The sequence below is a fragment of the Poeciliopsis prolifica genome, unplaced genomic scaffold (genome assembly GCF_027474105.1).
Source record: "Poeciliopsis prolifica strain line A6 unplaced genomic scaffold, Auburn_PproV2 SCAFFOLD001, whole genome shotgun sequence".
In the NCBI taxonomy this organism is placed as follows: Eukaryota; Metazoa; Chordata; class Actinopteri; order Cyprinodontiformes; family Poeciliidae; genus Poeciliopsis; species Poeciliopsis prolifica.
Genome location: NW_026562376.1, coordinates 25,531,773 through 25,553,969, shown reverse-complemented (window position 1 = coordinate 25,553,969; position 22,197 = coordinate 25,531,773). Strand labels below are relative to the sequence as shown.

At 37.3% G+C, this 22,197-nt stretch overlaps 1 protein-coding gene across 1 annotated transcript; it reads right to left on the bottom strand.

Annotated features, from left to right (window-relative positions):
* Nucleotides 1-46: 46 nt before the first annotated feature.
* On the bottom strand, nt 47-22,191 carry LOC129361899 (GRAM domain-containing protein 4-like). The gene is made up of 19 exons (XM_055033108.1): nt 21,949-22,191; nt 16,764-16,994; nt 16,568-16,673; nt 14,230-14,350; nt 14,089-14,156; nt 13,850-13,982; nt 13,710-13,735; nt 13,361-13,452; nt 12,511-12,602; nt 11,036-11,084; nt 10,827-10,898; nt 9,864-9,907; nt 9,659-9,768; nt 8,260-8,414; nt 5,150-5,297; nt 4,923-5,016; nt 4,640-4,730; nt 4,261-4,329; nt 47-3,757 (listed from the first exon to the last, which is right to left on the bottom strand). The coding sequence occupies exons 2-19, from the start codon at nt 16,947-16,949 to the stop codon at nt 3,650-3,652; spliced, it is 1,764 nt and encodes a 587-aa protein (XP_054889083.1). The 5' UTR covers nt 16,950-16,994; nt 21,949-22,191; the 3' UTR covers nt 47-3,649.
* Between the last annotated feature and the right edge of the window lie 6 nt (nt 22,192-22,197).

The following is a 22,197-nucleotide window of genomic DNA, read 5'->3' as shown; positions in this document are numbered from 1 at the left end:
ATGGGCATATTTCCGTTGCATCACAAACACGCAGCAGCACACAGTGTTTGCAGAATTTCCATTTTTACTTAAATACAAAAAATATCCAAGTTTTTACCACAGAGATTGCAGATCCATTACAAAATGTCACTCAGTTTCAATCATTACAACATATAAAACTCCAAACCACCAGACAAACACGTTTGCAGAAGTTTATATTATAAACAATATTAAAAGTCTACAGCACACAAAAAAAGTGCGGTAAGTTTTAACACTAAACCAGGAAGTCTGAGAATAATGTCTCAACGAGGCAACAAGGCATTCAAGTAAAAACTGGCATCTGAGAATTTTCTTTTTTTACCTAGAAAACAAGGGAACTTAAAACTAACAGAAAGAAAAACCAAATTTTGATCAAGAAAACCAGACATGAGGCATAGAAATGCACTGATTCATGTATGTCATGTAATCACATCTTATCAGGAACCGGGAGCAAAAAGACCGGAAACATTCTTATTATTTTAAAACATAAATATTGAACAAAACTTTTGCCTTAGCTTAATATTCTCATGTTTTCATCAATGACCGAGTCTCCAGAGTGAGAACTCTTCTCCCTTCTCTCTCAAATGTGTTTTTTTTTTTTTCATTTTCACAGATGAACCCACTAATAAACATGACATTATGCAACTGTAGGAGGCGCTGTTTCATTGGTACACATTTAAAAAGTTGTCCATAGATACAAAACAATACATAAAAACTTTGTCAGAATGAACAATTTACATTTCTTATTGCCAGTGATTTTAATAATAAAAACCAAATAGCTGTTTTTTTTTATTAGTTACTTCTGATTAGATTATCTAACCTACACAACCCAGTATACTGAGAAGATTGTTTTATTTAAAGTTGTACTGCACACATTTTGTGATCTAACCTATATATTTAAAATTAATTCTTGTGTATATGTAATCATGTAGAACAAAAGAACATGATCAAATGTTCAAATCAGTCCTCTGTAAAGACATCCTACCACTTCAGATTAAAGATAAAACAGCTAAAAAAAAAAAAAAATAAGTTTTCTATTCCTATTTACAATTCAACCTAAGGAGTATTATGGGTGACACAGAGTCTTGATTAAGAAAACTATAACCTCTTTAAGTTATGTTTCAGGAGGTCAGAAAAATGAACTGGTACATGAGGTAACACTGCTATAAAAGTTGAAGATTAAGATTATACAGATAATGTGAGCATCCACGAATAACAACTGATTATTTTGGATTATTACGTCCTTTATGAATCCAAACATTTTTTAACAATGTGGACACAAAAGTAGAACATGCACATTTCAATATATTGTACCCAGTGACACAGCGTGTCCAAATGAAAAGCCAAACCATGAAAAGCCAAGAGTAGCAAGAATGTCACACAGACCACAAGAATCTGCCCAAAATGGATTCCAGTGCATTATTAACTCCTGAGGTTTGAGCAGTCCTCTGCAAAAGCTGCAAAAACCTAAAGGCTTCAAATTCAGACTCTGCAGAATTCAGATGTTAAATGTTAACATTAGTTAACATTTAAGTTAACTGATGTTAACTTAAATGTTTCTAGAAATGGAGCAGTAAGAAAAAGAATGAACAAGTTCAGCACAAACAGCAGAAACAATATCATCCTGCTGAAGAGTGGAGTGAAATACTTCTGCAGAGACTGATAAAAATGATGACCGCTGCAAAGTGATGCATCTAATCTGTACTTAGTTTTTCAAAAGCAGCTTTTCTTTTTCTGCTTCCATTTTATTTGACATGTGGAATCTGCTTAAACCTCAACCTGGTGAAAATCAGGTCATTGTTACAACGTCCTCATATCAAATTCTTACTTCTTTACATGAGTCCATATGTATATAAATCTGCCAAATTAGGATTACAGTTAAAAAAAATCTGATAAATGTTAAAACGGAACATTTAGAAACGAACACGGCTTTAGTTAAAACAACTTAAAATATGAGCAGAAAAACACCGAGACCTCCTGCCTTTTAAGAACTCCAAAATTAAATCAAGGGAACAAAAACAAGCTAATTTTTTTAGACAACTTAACTACCGTATTTTATATTTTCACAAATAAAAATCTAAATACAGCCTATGCCATGTATTTCCTGTGTAAAACAGGATTTCTTTTAAGGTTTTCTATCTAGTACCACAAAAAACATAAATTGACTGACTTGCACAGAAAACACCAGCTCAGAATACAGTTATAAACCTCACTTTAAAATACATGGACTTCCTTTATGGGTGAGCTTTCACACTACAATACAGACGAGTATCATGTCACAGGCTGAATCAACATATAATGACGTTTGAGCCCGTCTTAGTGCTAATTGATGCCAACAAAAATATTTTCCTTAATTGTAATATTGGTGAATATTGGTTATGATTAATTTGTTTCCTCTGACAATGTCTGCTGTAAACATCATTTTATGAATGCATTTTCCATCAGCCGTTTGTGCCAGCAGTAGTGAATGTTCTTCAGGGTGAATCTATTAAGGGGTTTGTGGAGCACATATTCTAAACACGTAAAATAGTATAGCCTCCTAAATATGGAATTTAAGCAGCGCTTTGGGACTGCATCATGGCACACATTCATATTGTGATGGCAACTGTGATTTGATACAAGTGTTTTTTTTTTTCTCAGTAAAAATGTTCCTAATGTACTGACATAAAATTTCTCTGGGTTTGACTTGGTGTGTTTCTTGGAAATCCCAAATAATTTAATCTTCAGATCCTTATCGAGGAAGTTCCAGTACATTTCTCAATTCATCCTTCATTCATTGTGAATGAATGAAGTCAGGTTTCCCCAGGCAGAAAACTTTTGACCAGCTTAAAACATAACCTGAACCTGACAGCATTGTTTAATAACTATGATCAAATTTGAATCCATCTCAATGTTGAGGGTGATTTTACCTCTTTTGCAAAGTGCTTTGAGAAAATACTTGTTGGGAAACTATTTAAACAAGCTGAAATAAACTGAATCTTGTATGAATTTCATCTCAACAAAAATATTACAAATATATTTACTGAGCCAAATGTTGACATGTACCTGTACCCATTTCAACCTTTTGTTTATTGAGCAGCTCTGTAAACGGATGACTGGAGCAGACCCAGCAGGCTGGTTCTGCTGAGGCAGTGGATTTTAAAGCAGATAAAACATAGAAATCCTCCTGGTATCTGAACTAAAAATATCTCCTAGGATGGACATGACGAGAAACATTGGCTAAAACGTAATCGTGAACCTGTAAAGGTGTCAAACTGGGTGGCTAGTACACTATGACACCTCCAACTAAATCCATTCTCCTAAAAAGGGAGAAAAAAAATCCCTAATTTAAAGTATTTACATTGCCCTGAATGTGAATATAAACAGACCAGAAGTCTAACCAAGAGGACAGAATATGTTTTTTAAAAAAATGTAAAAATCACTGTTGAATAAGGAAACCGTTCTCGTGCATTAAGAATGCCTTCTTGCAATATGCAGACAAAAGACGAGGTTCTGCTGATCCAGACAGGACAGACAGTGGATCACCCCCAACAGCCGGGAACTGCTGTACTGCTTTAAAAACATGATGTGAAGGACAGCGACCCAGATTCTTAAAAATGTGTTGAGGACGATCTTGCACACGTCTCTGGGTCTACGTCTCTGGATCTTTGGCTCGATCCTTTTCAACCATTTTTGTGTGCTGGGAGGAGATGGCATCATATGCCTCATCTCTGTGCATCATGGCACCAAACACCATCGGCTGCAAAGAAACAGGCAAGACAAGAGCATCAGATTATGTTTTCTTTTCTTACATTTTCTTTTCAAACTGGCATAACTAAAAACAACGCATCGTATACTATATTTTCGTCAGCCGCATCTGTAATGAACATCTTACATTGTGGATGTATTTTTAAAGCTTTTTTTAGCAATTATTTTAAAGAGAGTAAAACAATCAAATTGATAAAGAGCCTTAGAGAAGCATCCAAACCTGCATTTTATCAGGAGTTTATGTGACACACTAGCATAAAGCAGTGCATCATTGTGAAGTGGAAGGTTGTTTTCAGAATTCTTAACAAAAATAATTTGTTTTGGCATAAATATGTTCATTTGCATTCTGTGCCCCTGTGTCACCAGTAGTGTGTGATGTAATTCCAGTATTTACCTAACTTAGACAACAGTCACCTTAGCGAAGACGCCTCGAGTTTTCTAAACTATATGATTGATCAAAAACTATCAGTTTGTTCAAACCATTTGCACTCATACCTTTTGGGTGGCAGGTGTTGCTATGGAGATCCCCATCCCCGATCCAGGTAGCACTGACAAAGCCTTATACTGTGTGGAAAAACATAAAACGACACGTTTACTCTTTTTCTGCGATTTACAAAACAGTCTGTTTAGTTTACCTGTCAGATAAATGAATTTATTCTAAAATGTAATCGTAGAAATGCTGTGACAACTTTTGAAGAATTTGTTTAATTTTTTATTTCTGAGTTGCATCTGAGCTGTGGGCCGTAAATAGTCTTAAGAATATTTACCAGCTTAAGACTGAACAGATTTTCTTTACTTCTTGCAATAATGGAACTCCACAAGCAACAAAAGGAGAAGAAGCAACAATTATCAGTCACCTTTAACAAACACCTACTTTCTGGATGTCAGTGATGTCAGTCAGTTTGATGACTTTATTCCTCTTTGAAGAACCAGATCTTGAGCTGGAGCTCTCGAAACACAAGTGGCTATAAATTCAGAGGACACCAAGAAAAACATTTTTCAACAAAAACCTGATAATTTCTGTCAAATTCTCAGATGAAATGGTCAGATTTGTTGTTTGTGTTTGATTACACAAAGGTTAAAAATCATATTGATGAATAACCATATGAAAACAGTAAGAGATATGTGAGTGACTCAAACGAGAGGGGGTGGCTTACTTCTCTGTAACATACAGGACTCCGTGACGGATGTAGTCTGTTGGTGTCTTCCTGTCTCTATTGATTAGGCAGCAGCGCCAGCCGTTCTCACACACTGAGAGATGAAGCAGTAATTACAAATCTCCTGAAAGCCGATTAATAGTGTCTGCTCTACTAATAAATGTGGAGCTGAACAGCCAGAATTCAATAAAAACAGTGTGAAGGACTGCAGCTGTTCCTAGTCTGACCTGGCAGAGGGCGCTCACTCTCTGGAAGGCTGAAAACCTCGTGAAAAGCTCCTTTCTTTGTGCTGAAGTATCGGCCGCCATCATCTTCTCTGCTGGTACCGAGAGGAGCAGCATTACAAACGCTCCCTCGGCCCCCTGCTGGGGCAACCTGGACAGGAGGATGATTGGGGGAAATAAATTAGCATGGTGTCGTTTCTATGATCATTTCTGTCATTTTTTTGCGTCTTCCAACTTTCTTACCACACTGTGTGTGTGAGTGTGTGTGTGAGTGTGAGTTAGAACTCACCAGACATGTTTCTGATATAAGGGTTAGAAAAATTGCAGAGTATTTTGTTATGTCAGAAAAAGACCTACAGTTTGGAGTGGGGAAAACTTTTTTTGTTACCAGTTATCAATTTAAACATGTTGATTCAAGCGAAAGTTAGCAACTTTTTTGCTAATTTCTAGCAGGACATTAGCACAAAGGTATGAGATATAAACCAGCTTAAAAACCACAAACTACTCTTTTCAGTCTTTGTTCAAATTAAAGTTTCAGTACTCTAAGGATTTATTTAATTTGCTACATTTAAAGAAATCAATATTGATTGATTCTCGAGGACCTGAAACTCCCTGGAGGGATTTCTGTCCGATCTGGACTGAGAACACCTCAAGATCCCTCGCTGATGAACGTCACCGTGGAGACACGTCTGTGGTTGCCTCTAGCAACCCTTTACTGAACAGATGATTCATCTATCTTGGTCATTTCTAATTTAGCAGCTTAATTCTCAAATATTTACAAATCAATTAAAAACTTTTAAAAATAATAAACTTCAATTATGTTTTAATGACACAAGGATTAATTGGGAATTTTAATGGAATGTAGAACTTTTGCATGGGTAACATATTTTGAAATAGACAAAAAAAAAAAAAAGATTATCTAGAGGGTAAGGAAGAAAAGAATACAGTTTAAGGCAGAAACCTCAAACTCCAATCCTCATTGGTAGGTTTCCTGCAACCCAACAAGAGATGTCTCTCTGCTTCAGCTCACTGGCTCTGGCAGGTCATTAGCAGAGGCCTGTAGCACTTGACTACATGACAGAGGCAGTTTCACCATTTAATTCAAGCATGTAGGACAAAAAAAAAAAAAACATCTAGAAGTTTCAGGACTTTGGCCCCCAAGGAAACCACCAATTTAAAAAGTAACTAAGCCCCAAATACCAGTAAAGGGTTTTTTTTTTTTTTTGCAGTTGAACAGTCTTTCTGTGTCAGGAGATGGGAGGGGCTTTGCGCAGCACTCAGTTCTCTCTCAGAGAAAAGCAGAGAAGTGGAATAACTGGTGCTTTTACCTGTTGTTTCCAATATCACAAAAAAAAGTTGCTAGGTTTGTTGCTAGTTGCCTTTTTGGGGAAAAAAAAAGTCACTGGAAGGATTAAGCATTAATCCTCGGGGCTGTCTAAATCTACTAAGCAAGGAGACAGTCAACAGTAGAATTGTCTACAAGTCAATTCCGTTGAACTTTTTCACATTTTTGTCAGATAACAACCACAAACTTTATTGTCCTATTTCATTCACAAGGTATGCAGGACTCTGAAGTGAAACGAAGAAAACCAGGTTTTAATTTCCATTCCTTTACAACAGGGTTCCCCAAAGTCAGTCCTCGGAGGCCGGCATCCTGCACGTTTTAGTTCTCTCCCTGGTAGCACCAACAATCTTTTTAGCATGTCAGTGTTCTTCTCAAGCCTTTTAATGAGCCATAATTTGATCCAGGTGCATTGAACCAGGGAGAGAAGTAAAACATGCAGGATGACGGCCCTTGAGGGGCGACTTTGGGCAACCCTGCTTTACAAAAATGAAAGACTTAAAATAATTTCAACCCCTCTAAATAATGCCTCTAAATAAAACCAAGTGCAGTGTAAGTCCTACAACAATATCCCTAAAAGTCCTGTACAATATAACTTACTAGTGATACACTCAAGAACAATAAGATGATCTGTTTGCAGGTTACCACAAGCTACGTACGACCTGGTCATAAAAGACCAAAGTGGAACTGTTTGCACTATGTGTACATTGTGTGAGAAGGAAAACAAACCTCACATTACTATAAAAACAAATGCTACAATCTAACATGGTGATGGCAGCATGATACTGTGGGGTTGTTGTTTTTTTTTTTTTAGCCAGAACAGTGCTGGTAAAGTGTAATGGAGGAGGTGAATCCACCCTATGACGTTAGAGGCTAAAATGGAGTGGAGGTTTGACTTGCTGCAGCCCTAAACATTCAGCCAGCGATACTATGGGATGGTTTAGCTCAAAGAATGATGCATATCTTTAAGTTCAGATAAAATCTAAATTATTTGCAGATTGATGTTCTCAAATGTTCTGCATTTACTCACTATATGACTGAGCCTAAGTTATAAAGTAAAAGTCAACACCCTGCAGTGAACTGCATGGTTCCAGTGTGTTCCAAAAACTGATGGACATTAAAAAAAATTCCCTGTTAAGTTTTCTGAAATTTAGCAATTCAAAATAATTTTGGTTATTCTAAAATTATTTTTTTAATTTTAACCTAAGAGAGGTTTGCTCTGATTTAACTTCAGAAAACAAGAAACAAAATGTGTCTTTTTATTTGGTGTACCTGGTTTCAACTGTAAATGTTTGCCATACTTTAGAATTTTTAAATATATACTTTATGATTGTTTGTGGTTATGCCATGACAAAATGTAAAAAAGTTCAAAATGTTTTCATAGGTCTACAAGGACAATCTATGCCTCATACTTGTGAATCTGCCCTGCAGCTCACAAGAACACACAGTCAATGAGGACGTCAGATGTAAAGCGTTTGCTGCTGATGGATCTACACCTGTACCTATAGCAAAAACCGTCCTCTATAGTATGACTGTATAACACGGAGACAGCAGATCCTACCTGTTCACACTCGGACAGCTGAGAGGAAAGAATAAAGACAAACTGAGAGGTGACAGCAGCTGTGCTGATTTCTCATGCAAGAAACCGTGTGTTGTGAACTTCCCGTTTCCTCCTCCTCTGATGTGGTTTCTACCTGAGCTCTACCAGGCTGGATGCAGCCCACGAGGTGTGTGTGTGAGTGTGTGAGTGTGTTTTAGGTTTGGGACTGACCCGTCTGCTCAGGGTAGTGTTGCTGCGCTCCTTCAGCTGCAGGTTGGTGGGTAAGTTGGTCCAGATGACGTAGAAGCTGTCAAAGCGTTGCCGTAGTTTGGGGCAACTTTTAAAGATAAAGTCAATAATGAAGAACTTGATACCTGCATAAACCCCTAAGGGACAAAAAGAAAAGAAAAAAAATATTGAAATGGTCAACAGCCAGCAGATTATCTGGGGTTTTTCCAACCGTTTCAGGGTCATTTTGATGAGCTGAATTAAAAAAAAAAAAAACACATTGGCTTTGCTGAACTATGGAGCAACATGGGCACCGAAATGCATGACTTGTTCTCTCATCTGGATCGGTTTGCTGAGAATCTGATCAATGAGTGACGAGCAGGAGGAAAGATTCCATCAGGACAGAAAAGAGACGGAGAATTTTACACAATGAAGACGTAATGTTCAATTTACATGTACATATTTTTCTTTTACAACCTTTCTTGGATGAGAAATATCAATGGAAATGAACTGATAATGTCACAAAAATGTCATAAATTTAGTGACCTGACTGAAAAAATTTGATGTCATTTTTGGATTCAACTGTGCAAAATAATCCTAATTTGGTTGGAAAATTAGGATTTTTTTTTTTTTTACAAAAAAATATTTTTTTGTAACCCAGGGTAAACAACTTCTCCATCGAGGAGAATATGAAATAAATCACATTGTTTGGTCATATGGCCCAGATCCTGGAGGAAAGCAAGTTTCATTTCTGAGGAAAGAGGAAGGTATTCAAAGAGTGTGCTGTAATGCTGGAAATGCAAACTGGGAACTATGGATCTGTACAAACTTGAATCACCATGTTTTCTCCTGAAACATGGTAATTCAGAAGACAACTTGAGTTGTCCTCCAGGAATAATAGATCATTCTGACTGAGTTTGTTTGCTCTGTATTAACAGGTGAACAAAGAAAAAATAAAATGTAGGAGTTTCAGTTTAATGACCAGCTGCCTCCTTTTATTGTGATGGGCCTGTAACGCTATTAGAAATGTTCCAACTCTTTCCTTCATCATCAATTATGAAGCCACACAGAGGAATCAACTTCTGGCCACACATTTGAATGAGGAAGCTGCATTAAACAGTGTGTAGCTTCACCCTCAAAGTTTGTGGTGCAGAGAAATTCTGAAACTTGCAGAGCACAAAAAATTTTGATGTATAAAAAGGCACCATTCACGTAACATACAGTAACCTTTACCAAAAAAAAAAAGTAATAAAATTTGAAGCTAAAATGTTTAAAAAGAAAATTTGTGTAGAAAAGTGAAAATGCTTGTTTGAACAGATGCGTTTTGAGTTTGATATGTTTCAGAGTCTTTCTGAAAGTCTCTGTTGAATGTTGATCCTAGTTTGTGTATCTAATAACGTACCTATGATGAAGCCCAGCAGCTGGTAAGGTAACAGGCATGAGGAGATAAAGGCCACCCACAGTCCCACGTAGAGCTTTTGAGTCAACTCTGGCTGGACCCACATGAATAGACTAAACACACATAAATACATTCAGTACAGTACAGACCTCTATTGGATGATTTTTACTTCAGCTTTATTTGAAACCACATTTGCAAACAAACTCACTTTTTTATCTTTTCAAGGATGTTGGCCATCTTTCCAAAAAGATTCTGTGTTGATGTGAGAAAAACAACAACAGTCAAAATGGACTGAAAAATTAGCTTTGTTTTTTTAAAGCTCAAGTTTATTTGCAAGCAAGTGTGCTGGAACAGAAACTCTGAGAACAGTATATGTACTGTGTCACACATCTGCTGAATTTGGTTGTGAATGATGTCATTCAAAATGACGTCATGACCCTCATTTCTCAATTGATAACCCTGATCAGAAATTCACCAAAACAACTTGTCTGGTTCCAAGAGTCTCAAGGTAAAGAAGCACCATTTTTGAAGCCATTGTGTCCGATATACTTGACTGTGAAGGGAACCTCACTGACTAACTCTGTACTGACCAAACGAAAAAGGCGAGGCAAGGATAAAACCCGCAGACGATTTGTGCACCTGCAGGAATTCAGGACTTTTTTCTTTGAAACTCAAGGGGCACATCTTCTCTCGCTTGGAAACAGTCAGGGTTGTTCTTCAAAAACTACACCATGACACATACAGGTACACAACAGAAGTAACATACAGGTTCTTTGGGAAAAATTCACCAAATTCTGGAAAACACTACAGAAACAGCTGATGACTCGGGTTTGAAAAGAGTGGTGTCGCCCAGCCCATAAAAAATTCCCATCCATTTGGAAGACGCAGGTGCAGCTGTCAGACCTCAGAAGAACTGAACCAACAAAAGGACAAACCATATTATCAAGGTGTGATGTATCCTCTGCTATTTATTTTAGTAAAACCATAATGCAACATAAATATTCTGAATGCTGTTCTTACATCTTCTTATGTCATGGACCCTAAACTAGAATTGGTTGCCATCAACAGATCAAAGCTTCATAATGATTGGATAGACGTGGAGATGAGTGAAATATTTTAACAAGAGTTTTCAGTTCTGAACTACACAATCTCTTAGTGCATCTTCACTCACCTGTGCTTTCTGAGCAACATCGAGAACCAACTGGAACTTCTCAGATACAGTCAAGTCTTCTTTTGGAGGTTCCTTGAAAACAGAAGAGCAGTGAGCCAGGAACCAGCCTCAACAACTTTAATTCAATCAACAACTTCTGTAGGTGTAAAGAGAAAAAACGAACACTTTTATAATAAGTGTGCCTGTTAGAGTAAAGAGAGATGCCTCACCAATGGCTCAGACACTTCAGGTACGATGCTCCACTGGATCTTCCAGCCTCTGAGTTTATCATGGGAGCATAGAGTTAAACAAGAAACCACCTCAAGCTTATTCCAGTTTAATAGTGCTGACATTATGAGAGGCTAAAAGATTAACAAGTTAGTTCTCACATCATTGGATGTAAAGGTAATTTATTATTTCAAATATTGGCCATGTGTTATTTGTTTGGTTATGTGAGTGTAGCACAGCATTATGGTGTTTAACAGAAGCATATATGGGAGGCCATAAGTTTCTATCATAGGAGAATGTAAAATGTATATTTCAGATATCAAAGAAGATGTGTTTGACAAAAAAACAAAGAATTGAAATTATACTGATGGCTGGATCGGAAGCAGTCACATGGCTGATAAAATAACAGGTTTAATATGGGATTTTGACATTGGCCTTTAACAATAGTTCACTTCTTAAGACAAAATGAACTAAATGTACACACAAATCTGAAATGATATTGAATGTAATGATACATATGGTGGTCAGCTTAATAACCACGATAGCAGTCATAATCCATTCAGCAAGTTTGGCCTCATCAATATGCAGAAGAAATGCTGATCATCAGAATATGCAAAATCCTGGGAAGAGTACTTGCAAATGTGATTCATCAAACCAGAACTAGATAGAGGGTGCTGTTTTTGCATCTATATTTAGCATGTTTCAAAGGCATGAGCAAATTGGCATACAAAAATGACTGTGGGGAAAAGGAGGTATAGATACAATGAGAGAACATTTAAAAATATAAAATAAAAATATTTCAAAAATAGCTGAGAAGTATCCCCTTGCAATATCAACATTGAGCGGCAGGATTACCTAATAATTCCGGCGCACCATCACCATGGCAATTGGGGCATTTCTACATAGGCCATAGATATATAGCGGTATAGATTGTGTTCATCTGGTGCATGTTGTGCTAATTGTGTAGGGAAAAAGATGTCTGTGTGAAACAGGTTAATAGCTGGACAACTGACAATCTTTATGTACTTAAACCAAAACAAAAAACACAATAGTTCAACGTAAATATTGTGCCATTTGAAACTGAACGTTAACAACCACCAAAGAACAATCACAGAGCCTAAAGGATACTGAAGGTAAAACATTTTTAAAGGGTTGGTTGCTAACATTGCAATTAACCTTAATTTAAAATATCTTTAATAAATACTTAAGAGTTATTAAATGTGCTTGGGTAGTTTCTTATGGAAAGACTCATTTTTTAATTCTCTGTGGTTATAAACAAAGTAAAGCAGTAACCACAAGAGGATCAGTACTAAAACTAGTACTTTTTTTTAACCAGGATTTTATTTGATCTTTCGGAACTGCTGAAGTAAAGTTTCTGTTCTGAATAAGAGCACGACTTGCAGTTTAACACAAAGTTGTTTTTTTGCCAAGGTCTGTCTTTAAATATGAGAGTGGTTGAATGTGCTGGGGAGCTCACCTGGAAATGAAATAATTCAGGGAAAGGCGGAGAATTGCGAGGAACAGGAACATGGGGATGGTCCAGCCATGCCACGCTGCATACATGTACACCTGTCAAAACACAGCCAGTGTTTCTGAAAATGCACCGTGTTCACCAACTGCCATTATACGACTGACTGGCTTTAACTCTATTGTGTTATAGTATAACTTAGGTATTTAAATGAAATGACATAAGACTTATACAACTGACTTATAAAGCTCAAACTCGCTTTACAATAAAATCAGTCATTTCCATTCACGCAAACATTCACACACTGATGACGACAAGTCACTGGATCGTAGCCAGAGCAGGGCAGTCTGAGAGAAGAGAGGCTGCTTTACAGCATCATCGTCCCTCTGACCAACATCAGCAGGAAAGGTGGATGAAGTGTCTAGCCCAAGGACACAACAACAGAGACGTACAAGGCGGGGGCTCAAACCAGTGACCCACTGATTAGAAATCCATTGGCGACCCACTGCCAATGGATTTCTACCTCCATTGGCACCACATACATCTTATACACATGTACATGCATATATGTGGATGGATCTGACTGTACGATCAGATGGGATTCAGTTTAATTTTGATCAAATTCTATTCCATATAAAAAAGTATTAAGTTCTTAGCAGTTTTTCAACAACAGATACAGGGTTACAAATTTTCATACAGTGTCAGTAGGGCTGGAGTATACATCAATAATAATTTATATCACCATATATAAGTGATTAATATCAAAAGAAAATGCATCTGATAGAATTTTCAGTAATTTCACTGAACTTAAATTCAGAACTTAGTGGAACACGGAGACAATGTCTGTGTGTAAACTTACAATGAAGGCAATGGCAGACGTGTACACAGAGTACCAGCTGGATAAGGCAGACAGGTTCCTCTTGAAGTTTGTCACGGGTCTGAACCCTTGTTCTAAAAACACAAGGTCAGGCAGAAAAGCATATCAGACTCATCCATTTTGCTGGTAATTTTTGTGGAAAGAAAATGTTGCACAGCAAAGCATCTGGGGGGGGGGCATGTAACCAAAAGTACCCAAAAGGTCCCAATATTTATTATTTTTATCTTTCAGCAAGCATATCATGTTTTCTCCTATACAAAAATAATACTCTACCATACTTCTTATTATCTGCAGAAAAGAGTACACACAAGATCAAACATCAAATACTCACTGAAGCGTCTCATGTTTTCAGTCAGCCTGGGGATCAATTACAACAGAGCAGATCAATTTTTGATTTAAAATAAATACAACTTTCATTTGAACCTTTTCACTCTAAATGCTCCTCTCAGACATTTCTAGCATTTTCCTTACCTCCTTCCACTTAGTGGCTCCTCCATCTCCACAGTTGTTTCTTCTGGCTGGAAGCGGAAGTCTTCGATGTAAACTCCAATACGATGGTAAAGCCATTTCAAGAAGTTGTTGCATAGAGTCTCTTTATGTTTTTCTAAGAAAATAAGAAGTTTGACTAAGTTATTACAAAAACTGATAGGGTAATTGATTCTTTCCAGACTTAATATGAAAAAGACAAAACAAAGAGTGGGAGTTCTAACCTGTACTGCTGCTTAGAGAAGGCTGAGGGGATGGAGATTTTCTTGACTTAGATGGAGAATCCTCAACTCTGAGGAGATGGATAAAATGTCAGTGAATAAATAAAAGGAAAATTGGATTTAAAGTCTTTTAAAACAACTCACCCTAATTTTATGGCATCATTGACCTTCTGTTCCAGCTCAATGCGTTTGCGTCGCTCTTTCTCCAGTTCCTCTTTCAGTGAAGCTATGTGGGACTCATCCTTCAGTTTCCTCAACTCCTCCTCTGAAAGAGTGACGAGTTATAATGAAGACAAGAAAAACCTACTCCTAAAAAACTTGCCCAATTAGAATTTATTAACAAGTTTTATGTGATGTGAGGAAGAGACGGACAGAGAAGCTAGCAAATTACAAAACGAGTAAACTCAAGTTATAGTAAACTAAATACACTGCATGAGCCAACACCTTGTAGACTTAGGAGCAGTAACTTAGTATTCTATTTCTGTATGCAATCTTGCAAAGTGTGGAAAATTGTATTTATTTTTTACAAAATTGGAATTCTTTAAAGGCTTTTCAACATTGATTTCTACATCCATTTGGTCCACCTGCTGCATTTTAATCAGGTTAAAGTTTAAACTTCAAAGGGACCACTGTAGCAAATTGATTATTTTCTCTTTTGGCCATTTTGTTGTGAATTTACTGCTGCGTTGGAACTTAATGTCCTGTTTGAAATAAGCTTCAGCTGTCGATTGGATGACATCATTATTTTTAACTCTAAAATGCTTTGGTGCAAAGAGGCTCAATGGCAGCACAAACCCACCATCAGGAAAATGCCTGTACTTTGGTTTCATATTACAGAGGTTCTGTTAATTATTCAGATTGTTCTGCTACCAAAATGAATTCACTCACTGGTCATCAAGGAGTGACTCCTGTTGGCCCACCTGAGTATGTAAACAATCACATATCAAGACTCCCAGCAGTGTACTTATCACCATGGAGTTAAAGATGCCGTCATGCACCTGCTTCAACAAACCCACTGACATCTGGACAAAGCATGCAGCACTGTGAGGATAATGATATTTGATTTATCCAGTGCATTTAACACAATTGAGACTTATCTACTTTGTCAGAAACTCCAGAAGACACAGGTGGAGGACTCAGCAATCACCTATGACCACAATCTGAGACTGAAAGACTGTGTGCAGATTGTTCTGAAGAAGCTTATATTCTTTAAGGTTTCCGTTATGATGCTGCATAACTTCTATTAGTCTGTTGTGGAGAGCGTCATTTCTTCTGTTGGCTTTGCTCCAAAGATCCAGGGCTAAATGGCTAAACAACCTGATAAAGAAGGTTGGTTCTGTTCGATGGACTATTGCTGCATTTCCTGATAAAAGTAACAGGTTTCCAGGAGAAGCAGGAAGATTGCTCACCCAATTTATCAATGAATCCAAGAGGCTGCTGGGATTCTCATGCTTTCGTAAGTGCCTGGTCCTATCAATAATTTTTAAAATAAAGTGTCTTATCAAATTATTATGAACATTGTAAATCTACATGTCGTCAAAGTTTCTTCAATGTAGAAACATTACATCAACGTGGGCTGAGTAAACTCTGAAACTGAATGTATTGAGTCTTGTAACCAAGTGTCGCACAGGAGACCAAAGGTTAAGTTTAGGGCAAGGTATGCATTGCTAATGGTGAGGTTTAGGATAAAGGCCAGGGACAGAAATTAATATAACATGAATGTAATTAATTCAAAGTCCTTGTGAAGATAGAAAGAGGTAATGTGTGGCTGTGCATGCCAATGTGAAACACAATGAGGATGCAGTGTTATAAATAGCTGTTGGAGCATTACATAAAGAAGGCAGATATTGACAGATTATCCAGCATGCAGTTGTATTGTGGGATGAGTTTTCTGTGATGTGATCTGGTCATTGAGGCAGCAACATTGATACAAAACAATTCCTGGGCAGCTTGAAGAGAGATCTGACTTTTTTTTTCTTCTTTGTGCATTAAGGCCCAACAGTAAAATACTTCAATTAATTGATGACTAATTACAAAGACATTACAAAAGAGTCCGTTTGGGGGTAGTGGTGGAAACAGAGGGGGTTTTAACAGTGTTTATGTGACAGACCACCATAATTGTGATGTGTTAGGAAATTGATGCAGTTTTCAAAAATTTTCACAAATGAAAATCTAAAAGATGTGCAATGCTTTGTACATCTGCTACAACATATTACAGCGCATATTGCCTTCAACAGGGCCAAATCTGTCATTTCATACCCATCTGTAGTCACTGGATTTCACTTAGGGGTGTCAGAGCACAGGAGTACTTTATACAAACAAATGCCATACTTTTACATTTCTTTGGATTATTTACCCTCCATTTTATAATTTTGAACTACTTTGGACTAGTGTGTCATAAAAATCCCAATAAAATAATCTGTTATTTAAAACTCAGAATATGAATACTTTTGTATGGTTCAGTGAAGTGCACAATACTCACTTAAGAAGTGTTTTTCCAACAAAGCGATTTCTAGAAGTCCTTTCACTTCATTCAAATCAGTCTTTGGTTCTTCTTGGACACCTGCCAGAAATGATTCAGGACCAGCCTTTGGCAAACAAACACAAAATAAGCAACATAACATGACAGTTTTTTTTCTCTGACTCAAAGGCAAAAGTTTTGTTATAAGTTCCTGCACCTGGGCTTCCATCTGCTGTTCTAACTCAGGTTCCCTCAGCTCTTCTTGCTCTTTGGGCAAGAAGCGTGTTTTCATCACGACGTCGTCACTGCATTCTGTGTCTGATGTGTTGGGTGACTCGGTCGCGTCAAGGAACTCCTCCCGTTTTTGGCCCCGAAACCGGATTTTGTCGAGACGCCTCAGCATGTTTGCTGTCGCAGATTCTGATCTCTATCTGAACATGATGATTGCCTGAGCAGCCAAAACAAGGAGGATGGGTAAACAAGACAGCTTCAGAAGGAGGACAACTTTGTCTTCAACTTGGTATCTCTAAGCCCGTGGTTCTCAACCTTTTTCGAGGTACCAAACCCACTAGTTTTATATGCGCATTCACTGAACCGTTCTTTAGTGATAAGTAAAATATGATTTCTTTTCCAAATTCAAGACATAGGTATATGTTTTTTTTTACTGGTGCACAAAGTGAGTCATGCATGAACATCACCTTGCTCAAAGAACAAAACCAACACAGTGTATGAACTCACAACAAATTACAGAACTACTTTATTCTGGTCACAAAAAAATATTTCAGCCCCGTAAAAGAATTTGAGCCCCCTAAAATATATATATTTTTTTGCTATTTTATTAATTAAAAAAAAAATTGGATTTCTTAAGAATTAAACATTTTCTACGAACTTTTTTTTTATTTATTTTTTTAATTGGCATTAAGGTCTTCAAAGTATTTTGCCGACCAGACCACAACGTGCCGAAGTCAGCAACACACCATCCCCACTGTAAACAGTGTTGCTGTTGTAGGCCTGGTGTGAGGCGCAGGTTGGTGGACTAGACTCGCCCCGAAGCCAGGCAGAAGTCTTTCTCCATGCCCTCTCTGAACTCCTCCCAAGTTTTTGCCTTGCAACCACCTGAGCCGCATGCTGCTTCACCCATCAGCTGCTTCAGGAGTCCCACAGCCCAAAGAGGCCCGATAGGACTCCTTCTTCAGCCTGTCAGCATCCTGTCATGATTTACCAAACATTTTATGACAACAGTCATAAATATTAATAAAGACTTACTCTTGACAGGTTTTATGTCATGTTTATGACAATGTCATGACAGTCTTATTCACAACCCAAGAAATCCATTCATTCAAGGAAAGTCAGATCAACACAATGACCTATACACATAAGGACTTAAACTGTGCTTTTATTTGATGAGGGAGGAGAAAAGGTTTCATCAGCTCCTCTCTGGCCTCAGACTGAATTGAGTGCATTGACAGAAAAACTGTGAAATAACTTCATCACAGTCTGATGAGGTAGAGGAAGGTTGTCTTACAGTCTGAAGGAATGAAGGCGTGGTGAGCCGAGCTGTCTAGCAGGTCTGGCTGACATAATAATTAATTCTTGAACAAGACTAAACAGAAGCCACATTCAGATATGCATACAGACCCACAGAGTGTGACCACAGTGTTAGTGTTATGCATTGGTCCATCCTTCCTGGTGTTTTTGGAACTAAAAAACAAAACAAAAAAAACAAACAAACCAGAGAACAATAACAACAAGGTGAGATGCAGGAGCCAGAGTTTGTACTGCTAGCAGTACCAAACCCAGCAGCATTCCCCCCAGTCAACCAGCTGCACAAGATAAGTCTGTGCCAGCCCAGGGCAGTCAGGTGGCTGCTGCCTGTGTTTTGTGGTGCTGCCTTAGCATCAGTCTGCACTTCTTAAACTTCAGCAACAACACACATCAGCGGGGCTGTTGAGGATTTTGACCTCTGTTGCTGGATTTTGTAAACTGACCATGACAGGGCTTCAGTCAGAACTTGGTTTACTGAAGAATTATGTCAACAGTGTAAATAAATTGAAGCAGTTCCTGAAAATACAAAAATAATGAATAAAGGTTCAAAATTACTTTTGCAAAAAATTTAAATATAACAATTGAAAAGAAAGTAAAAAGCATCAGCATTAATTCCCTCTTTGATAAGGTCTATTTCAATTTAAATGATGCAAAACTTGAAATCAATCTAACTGGTCAAAGCTCAAAAACTAAGTTAAATGATACATAGTTTTTTTTTTTTTTATCAACCACTTTAAGAATAAAACAGACCTTAACAAACTACAAAAATATACCAGCAGATAAACCACTCTGTCAGTAGTGATGATTATTCATGTGACTTGACTAATACCACTACTCACATCATCAATGACTGTGGCACTGGTCTCAACAGTAAACAGAAAATCAGCAGACAAACGTCAAGAAGAAAATAAATACAACAAACCTCCTTCAAAATAAAAGAAAGCACTTCAAAATAAAGAACATAGATATGAGATATTGAACTATTTGAAAAATTAATAACAGGGGTTTTGAGATGTTGGATGAAAGATCTTGGTATGATGTTACTAGTGTGGGTACCTGGACCATTAAACTGTGACACAGAAAGCATCTTGGAGACCAAAATACACACCAGAGAGTTCAATAATAAAGACATTTGCAGCATCACAGTGAAAAACTGATGGAGCTCAACTAAACTAACATGCTCTTCTGCACAATGACCTATACACATAAGGACTTAAACTGTGCTTTCATTTGATAAGGGAGTTAATTGCTGCAGAAGAGTTTAAATTAGTCGGTGCACCTCTTACAGATGAATATTTCCTCCTGAATCCAATATTGTTGTTTCTGAGTAAGATTTTTTTAAACACTGTCCAAAGAGATGATCAGAATTGATGGTGTGCTTTTGCAGGGATACTGGGAAAAAATAACATTTATGTGTTTAAATTGCCCTCATAAACTGAGAATCCCTCACATGAACACAGAAAACAGCATAAAAAAAACCCCAAACAAATTGTTGTCGATACATTTTCCATTTTGTGCAAAAAAGATCTGTTTGCCAGTTTGAGATTTCGCATAAAACAATATAAAAACAGACTTTAAAGCCGAAAATGATCAAATGTTACAAGTCACACAAATGGAACAGATGCAGAGGGTCATTGATTCAGCTAACCCTATGGGTGCAAGGAGCGGTGGGCAGGAGGGGGCCTTTCATGCATGTCAAATACAGAAAATGCCGACTAGAAAAAAAAAACATTACTGCCGGTGTTATGCCGAGAAATGAATGTCTGCCGAACTGCAACAATTGAAACTCTGTCACTTGACCTAGAATTTCTCATCAACTAAAGGTGCTGAACATCACATCTTCTTCACTTTCACAGCTTTAGCTGAAGAAGCTTTGAAAGACTTCAAAACACTGTGTTAGCAAACTGATGGAAATCCTCATGTTTACTTCCAAAGCATAATGGGATTTCAAACTTTAGACATGCATTTGTGAAACAAGTAAAAGTTCTTGTTGAAGTGTCCACCTGTCTTGGTTTCAGTGGTGTGAAAGCAAAGTGGAACAGAATGAATGGTATTGGAAGGCCAGTATTAATCATTTTATATCACATTTTTAGTGCTTTCTATTAATGTGGCCTGACCTGGATAAGCAGCAGAAAAGTCAATGGATTAACCCATTTAGATGGTGATTATGATTTATTGCAACACAGTATAGAGTACTTCTGTGCTTGCAGTATCTGAATGTGGTATTGTTACACTATAGTGTTGACACTTTAGAAGAACCTTTGTGTTACGGTTTGACCATAAGCTAAAAGGAAAGTGTATCTTTTCCAACAGTCTCGTTGCCACTTGCATTAGGGCGCCTCATCAGAGACACATCCATCTTCTCCTGGGCGGGAGAGTCACTGTTCACAAAGCTAGCTAAAATAACATAAACAAAACAATTAACAACAATTAGAAAGTATCATCGCTACCTGAATGAAGGAGAACAATCCTAAATACCAAAGCCACCTTAGCCATAAACGGTTCGCCCTGCTCCACAGGACTGGGAGAAGTTCCTTTACTCAGACTTAATCACAACCACAAAAACAAGTCTATTTTTACTTTGGCTATTCATCTATTGTTATAACACTTCAGCTTTATTATAGCAAGGTGAAAGGAATGCATGATTCTCAACATGAGGAAAGACTGAAGTAGATTTCAGTGAAAACTTTTCTTCAATATTTACTTACTAAATGTAAAATGTAAGGTTTAACATTTTTATTAAAGGCCTTACATATATTTTTGTTGAAAAGGCAGCTCTCAGTTATCAAAGCATTGTAAAAGCTTCCTTTAATTTTCAATAATCTAAGTGGCAGCAGTCTGGCTAATCGAAGGACAAACAGTCTGCTTTCAAGATTTTAGTCCTAACTTAAGTAAAGGGCTAGGTTACAGGTTTTTTATTCAGTTATTATTGCAATTGATTTTCCTGCTTAGAATCTCAAATATTTAGACTGATCAAAAGTAAACTGGAAATTTCTTCTTTGAATTTATAAAACTTCTATTATATGTGTGAAATCACAAAAGGGGGTATTTTCAATGCTTTTCATCATTCGTCAAGCTCTGGTATTAGATAAATATAAAAATGGATGATTCAAACTTTGACTGGATCATCATACACTAATTACAAGTTTTTCTAGCCCCCAGTAGAAAAAAAGAGTCACTGTTAAAGTATTTTCTTGTTCTTATGTACATCTTGCTTGGTGGTGTGAACTTAGTGTTATTCCTTAATAGCTAGTGTTAAACTAGAATGTCTTGAAACCATGGTCAATCTTTGGAGTCGTGTGCTCTAGTTAAATATTTTTGCTCTGACTCAGGGTCAGGTCACCCCTTTGGCATTTTGCACCCCTAATTTGCAAAATGTTGCTATACATTTAGTTTCGTACCTATAAACAGAATTTCTACCCATATGCATAAATCATTGCACATTAGTTTTTCTCCTCTTTTCTAAGTATTATAAACAACAAGAAGTTAGAGAAAATGCTCAAATATTACTCTTTAACTGCAGTTCCTGAAATCTTTGTATTACACCATATTTTCATGAATAGTTTTGCTCCATTATCGATCCAGCTAACTGAGAAAAATGACAAAGAAAACATTTTTAATATAAAAAAAAACATATTTGCGAGTCTTTTTTTCCCCACTGACTTTCTTTATGTAACCTGAAGGCCACCCCCTATTTAACTTAGTGAAAGCCAATCAGCTGCAAGCGATCTGATCCCGAAGGAGCTAAAGGAGCCCAGCCAGTCCACAGGGTTCGGGACACACCCGAACAGGTTACCGACTCAAACAGAAATGTGTTAGTGCAGAAAGGTATGAAAAAAGAGACGTATTTTTCTTACCAGAAAGTCGAAGATAAAATAAACTTTCCCTCTCTCGTGGGGTTTCCAAGCCCACTAAAAACAAGGTCAGACCCGCTTCTCAGGCTCTCCGAACCAGAGGAACTGGTGTGAGAACCGCTCCGAACCTGAATCCGTCCTCTGCCCCGAAATCAAATCCAATTGTTAGTATTTGTTCATATAACAGAGCGGTGCTCCTCCACCTGACACAATAATCACTGACATGGGCGGGGCAAGAGGCAATTGTTTTGA

Excerpts from the sequence above, each read along its gene's own strand:
- LOC129361899 (XM_055033108.1), bottom strand. The coding sequence starts at position 16,949 with ATGCTGAGGCGTCTCGACAAAATCCGGTTTCGGGGCCAAAAACGGGAG. Across the intron at positions 9,769-9,863 it reads ATCCTTGAAAAGATAAAAAA|TCTATTCATGTGGGTCCAGC; the intron begins GTGAGTTTGTTT and ends ATGTGTGTTTAG. Across the intron at positions 4,330-4,639 it reads ACATCACTGACATCCAGAAA|TATAAGGCTTTGTCAGTGCT; the intron begins GTAGGTGTTTGT and ends TTTTCCACACAG.